The 6,206-nt window shown below is 36.2% G+C and overlaps 1 protein-coding gene across 1 annotated transcript in view; it reads left to right on the top strand.

The window, feature by feature from the left end:
• LOC125681748 (annetocin receptor-like) overlaps positions 1-5,388 on the top strand; it is a 30,194-nt gene extending 24,806 nt beyond the window's left edge. Inside the window, exon 3 of the mRNA XM_048921948.2 lies at positions 4,665-5,388. Within this exon, the coding sequence (XP_048777905.1) occupies positions 4,665-4,909 (245 nt within the window). The 3' untranslated portion in view covers positions 4,910-5,388. The remainder of the gene's footprint in view (positions 1-4,664) is intronic.
• The last annotated feature ends 818 nt before the right edge of the window (positions 5,389-6,206 follow it).

Here is a 6,206-nt window from a genome sequence, read left to right as displayed (position 1 = left end):
GATATCGGGTTATAAGGCCTTAGTACCCCTTACTTATCGTGAGAGGCAACCAAATAGGGCGGTTCTTCGAATGAGACTGCAAAAAACCGAGGCCCCGTGTCACAGCAGGTGTGGCACGTTAAAGATCCCTCCCTGATCAAAGGCCGTACGCCGAGCATAGGCCTAAATACAGCCCTTCACCGGCAATGGTGTCGTCTCCATAGGAGTGAAACATTCTCGAGTTGGACGTTTAACAATATAAAATAAAGTAATCAATCCCTGCTCCGAGCATAGTTCAAAACCGGCGATGATGACGTCTGAATATGAGTGAAAAATTCTTGAGCGGGACGTGAAACAATCAACCAATCAACCTTATGTACCATTGCAAATGCATGGTTTGAGGAAATCAATTTAAACTTAACAGATTGCTTAGGTGCAAATGTGGCCATCATGGAAATTAAACCTCATTAATAAACGACAAGTCAATCCAGTGACCATCTTTCGAACAATGCACTCTCAATAATTTCGAATTCCGCACTATTTTATCATCACAAACGATGAACTAATTATCATCTTTTATACATGAAGACACCGATTTACATAGTTTCTGATTGACCGAGTTTCCTTATCTAATTTCCTGGATGTATTCTTTGTTTTAGTAATAGTTATTGTAGAGTAATTAGGTTGGTAATCATATAGTTAGTTCAGGATCACTGATCATAAGCCGAGACGAATACAAAATTTAAAGTGAAGAACATCTACTTTTAGTGCACATTAGAGAACATTTTAAAAAGATTTCAACTGATTGTAAATGATTGTCAGCTGTATGTTTATCGAATTCTGAAGCCAAATGTCCATTACTGAATTGTGGAGTGTAACCTTTGTGCATTATTAGTTGTCCCGTAAAGAGCTTTATTGATTTCCTGAATCTATTTATTAAGTGGTACCAGATATTCAGGACCAACCCCATCTAAAATATACTGTAAACCAACTTTTATTCGTAACAATTTTAATTTATTTCGCGATTTAAAGCAAGGAACTGGTCTGCGACGATGTTTTCTGAAATAAAAATACAAGAGGCATTAAAGGAATGTTTCGCAGCGAGGTATTTTCGCGATGATTTTTTGATTGAGGTTTTACGCCGTTTTGGCAATATCAGGGAAACGATCTTTTGCATGCCAAGGGGGTTGTGCTCCTTGACACGGGACGGACATGAAAGTTAAAAATATATAAACAAGTTAAAAAACAGAAAACAATCCGTGTATATAAACAGTTGTATTATGTTAGTTTTCAATTTTTTCTGTAAAAGTCGCATTCTTGTAAATATTGTATAATATAATGATTGTCGACATTTGTAAAAAGTTCTTTCATTGATTGTACACTATTAAAAAGTCTATTTCGTATGGGCGTAAAATCACTACATTCTAAAAGAATGTGATGTATAGTTAATGGACAGTCACACTATATGCATTCAGGCTGAGGTTCTCTGTTTAGTAGGTAAGAATGGGTCAATTTTGAATATCCGAATCACTTCGTCTTGGCGTTTCATTACGATGCTACACGATTTGTTTACTTTGTTTTGAATAGAATAAAGTTTACTTGTGTCACCGAAATCCCAATAGATTTGTCAAAGAGAATTTACATATAGTTTTATGAAATATTTAAAATCAGTGTATGGATTTTAGAAGTGAACAATATCACCTTGAAGTGCATTTTCGGCCGCTTTGGTGTTGCCATGGATACCAGTGTGACTTGGGATCCAGGAGAACTCAACTATTTTACCTTGTTTAGTTAAAAGATAGTACCAGTGTAAGATATCTAAAATATATGGATGATTTATTAAATGATTATTATTATAGTACATTTATATAGCGCTTTATCTAATTAAGACAATTACCCTAAAGCGCTTTACATGTAAAACAATAAAAACAAACTAAAAGAAAAAAAAAACCCAGTAAATACATAGAAGATGACATAAAATAAAACTAAAACTGAGGTTAACAGAGTCACTATGCGAATATTTCTCGCACGCTAACAATAATTGGTTTACAGTGGTCAATCTACATGTATTAATGGTGCTGCGTACACAGGTACAGATATAGTATGGGGGGGGGGGGTCCAAACTTTTCTGGAGGTCTTTACTCAGTGCTAATACTTGGTAATTTTAAACTGGAAGTGCATAAAAATAGGCAAACATATTAATCATATTTACTTTCTATCAAAATCAGATGGAGGTTGGGTTCGGAACCTCGGTCCTCCCACTACATGCGCGCATGACATACCATCTACCGATGGATTGATTGTATATTGTTTGACGTCCCACTTGAGAATACTTCACTTACATGGAGATGTCACCATTGCCGGTGAAGGGCTGCAAATCGAGGCCTATGCTCGGCGAGCCTTTGAGCAGGGAGGGATCTTTATCGTGCCACACCTGCTGTGACACGAGGCCTAGGTTTTTCCGGTCTCATCCGAAGGACCGCCCCCATTTAGTCGCCCCTTATGACAAGCAAGGGGTACTGAGGACCTATTCTAACCCGGATCCCCACGGGACTCTCTTAACCAATGAAATAAAATGTTTAAATAAAAATGAAAACAACGAGAAAACTGTAGTAATGACGATAGCACAAAAGGATCATGATATTTTGATATGTTTTTCTCACAAATCTCTATTTAATACCAACGTGTTGAAATGTAAAAAAAAATCCCCATGTAGCATTGACGTGTTTAGATTAGATCAATATCATTTAGCGTAGCACATGTATAACACACCTTCAGCATCTTATAACAACTGTATATTCAAGTTTGCCTAGCCCCTTTTTAATCTTAACGATATATTAAAATCCCTATAGAATAGAATATTTATTCAACCAATTTGGACCCACAGAGGAGCAGTAGGATGCACATTGACAAAGTCCAAAATCACAGAAACAAATGACAAAGAAAAATAAAGTTTGCATTTTTCTATTGCACATAACAGACTCCTCACTTAAATCCACCACTTCATCATTTTTTATTACGTCCATACACTGCGGGTGCGTTCAGAGTAAACCCAATGGTACAATCACCGATTTACCAATGGTAAATATTTAAATCATTGGTACCATTGGATTCTTTTGTACTCTGAACGAGTTTGGGTTATAAATGGTGAGAAATCCAACAATGGTACAATTAACCGTACATGTACCATTGGTATACCACTAGCTGATAAATTAGTATGAAATGTCAAAGATATATACGCTCATATCACCTTTGTGAATAATTTTGCACCAAGAATATGCGTTAAGAAATATATATTTTAAGTCCTATTAACTACTTTCTCCTGCAGATTATTTTCTCCATCTTCGCTGTCCAAGAATTTTCGGTCCATAAATGCGAAGCAGGGTGGACCAAAAACCCTTCGGCTAATGCAGATGTATTTTCTCTTGTAAAACATTATGAGTATAGATCATCTGACGAAGTGGTTAGACCGGGATATTGCTATACTATATCGCTTACACTTGATGTTTTTAAAACCCATTTCCGCCTATGCTGTGGTATGTTTGAAGCAGTATGTCTGAAATTGTCTTGAGTTGATGTCTACAAAGATATAAGGGGGAAAGACATATACCGTGACGTCACATCTATCGTGTTACTCCGGCTAAGACACTGAGGCTCGGTTATCAGATATTGAAGTTTTGTATTTTTTGTTCCCGAATAATAAATTGAAGCATGATTTGTGTCCGAATAATAGATTATATAAATAAAATCCACCACCAAAATCCGCTTTTTTTTCCCGAGGTTTTAAAAAAGGTGTATCGTGTACATTTAAAAAAAGTAAAGGGACGGCACTCGCCATCTTGGATTTCTGGGGGCCCTCAATTCACGGCTTATTTTTAACAATTTCTACTCTCTGCCTAACGGTTTCTGGCGAGATCCATGTTGGAAAAAGATCTAACGACTTCTCCCTATCGTCTGCTTATGTCTACATGCCGTATTAAAGATCCACTGACCCGAAACGTCCTCGATACCTGCCCCTACTTATCGAAAACAACGGAAGTTTGCACCGAGTGACGCGACGCCTACTGGAGCTCTCCATATAAATAAAATAGATCTCGCCAGAAACCGGTAGGCAGAAAGTAGAAATTGTTATATATTAGCTGTGAATCGAGGGCCCCCCAGAAATCAAAGATGGCGAGTGTCGTCCCTTTACTTTTTTAATGTACACATGACAACCGAGCCCCTGTGGGCTAAGATTTGTTATTCGTCATTCATCATACCTTCTCATTTCCACACTAATCAACAAGGCGCACTGCATTCTGCCGAAGATCACAAGACTCAGTTGAGATAATTCATGTGATTTTGAAATCTCGGGTCAACGGGCTGTTAACTTGCGATATCGAAAAGGAAAATTCATTGAATGCATTTGTGTAGACTCGAATTTTCTCTGTCCCAATTTTTAGAACTACAGTGTAGCTTTGATATATGTAGTTCAATAACTGAGCATGCGTAAATTCAACTCTTAGTAGATATTGTTAAAATCTTGCTTTAATTGAATTCACCCTTAGTGTATGACTTCAAATCCATTAAGCTTTAAGCTTTCTTGATAGAAGACTTTAAGCAAATTACCTATATTGATCTTTATGCACACAGTGCTGAGTTTGTAGGTATCTAACATAATAACTACTTTTTTTTTTAATTTCCAGGTGCATCTTTTGTAATCATTCTACTGTTGGCCAGTTTAAACAGCTGCACCAATCCCTGGATATATCTTGCCTTTAGTGGGACCATGTGTTGCAACAAGAGGCGCCCAAAGTCGCCTTACCCGCAGTACTCTCTTGCAGGAACGAACCAAACATTTGTCGAGTCCGATTCCTGCAGTACCAGGGGCTCCAAGAATTATGAGAGCAAGCAGATGATTCAGATTCCCATGACCGATAAATCTTCATGATTGTTGTACATAGTTCTTGTTGTACTTACCATTGACTGAAGAAGTGGGGTCAGATGAAAATTATCAAGTTTTCATTTCCTTATGGAGTCAGCAGTACAAGTCTACGGATGTTTCACATCATGTTACATAAAGATAATCTAAGAGAATTATAAATCAAGCGTTATGAAAAATTGATTGAAATATTTTGGTATAAAGAAAATAGCAATTTCAAAGCGATTTTACATTCTCTGGGACAAATTTCCTCATTTTCAACATGATTGAACTTGGATGCTTTTATGTCCCGATTTCTTCAGGTTTCTGTAGTTTCAAGCAAATAATTATTTCCTCATATTAAAACAAAATCAATGCTAAATTTTATTGAATTGATGTATTTTGTCTACAAATGTTTCGTTAAAAATGTTTGTTGAACTCAGCTTGGAAACTGAAAATGTACTTAAAATGTTAATTTTGGTGAAACTAAATAAATCTTACGAAAACGATGTACTGATATAATAGCTGCAATGACATAATGCGAATAGACAATAATGTCCCCCAGACATATTTTCAAATTAGTACCTCATTTATTTCCCTTACTGTGACTATACACTGCTTTGGCCTTACAAATAAAAGATGCATTGCTGGATCCAGTGAATGTTCTACCACGCCCCTATCTTTGCTCCTCACGAAAATATTAACAGTTATGAAGGAGAAACTTCAAACGTACTGTGCTACAACATATGCCAGAAGTGGTGTAAATCAAATATGGATTCTAAAAAAAATGCTAAAGAACGTTTAGTAATTTTAAAATAAAAAACTTCTCTCAAATCAATATGAAAACGTACATTGTATGACTTTTCAACACTTTACACGAATTACATGGACACGAATTGTGCTCCTACATGTATGTTAGCTTGGCTGACCCATTTTGATATTCTTAATTCTAATGAGGCAGAATTTATTCAAAAGCTTCTACACGAGAAGAAAAAATATCTTGCTGTGTCCTTCAACTCGACATTTACAATCATCTATGACGATTTTTCTATTAACAATGATGATTTTCATTCATACGTCAATTCGATATATCGCAGTGAACTCCAAATAACAGACTTCACAGAATCTTCCACATCTGCTTCGTGCTTAGATATTTTTTTAACCTAGATGTTAACGGCAAACTAACAATTCAACTTTATGCCGAACAGGATGACTTCGGTTTCTCCATATCTATGTAGCAATAATCTATTATCATCTGCAAATGGTGTTTGTGTCTCTTAACTGATTCGATAAAAAGAGTTTATTTTGCTTTCGATCAGTTTTTAAA

This window comes from Ostrea edulis, chromosome 2, assembly GCF_947568905.1.
Source record: "Ostrea edulis chromosome 2, xbOstEdul1.1, whole genome shotgun sequence".
NCBI lineage: Eukaryota > Metazoa > Mollusca > Bivalvia > Ostreida > Ostreidae > Ostrea > Ostrea edulis.
This window is presented reverse-complemented; position numbering and strand designations above follow the sequence as displayed.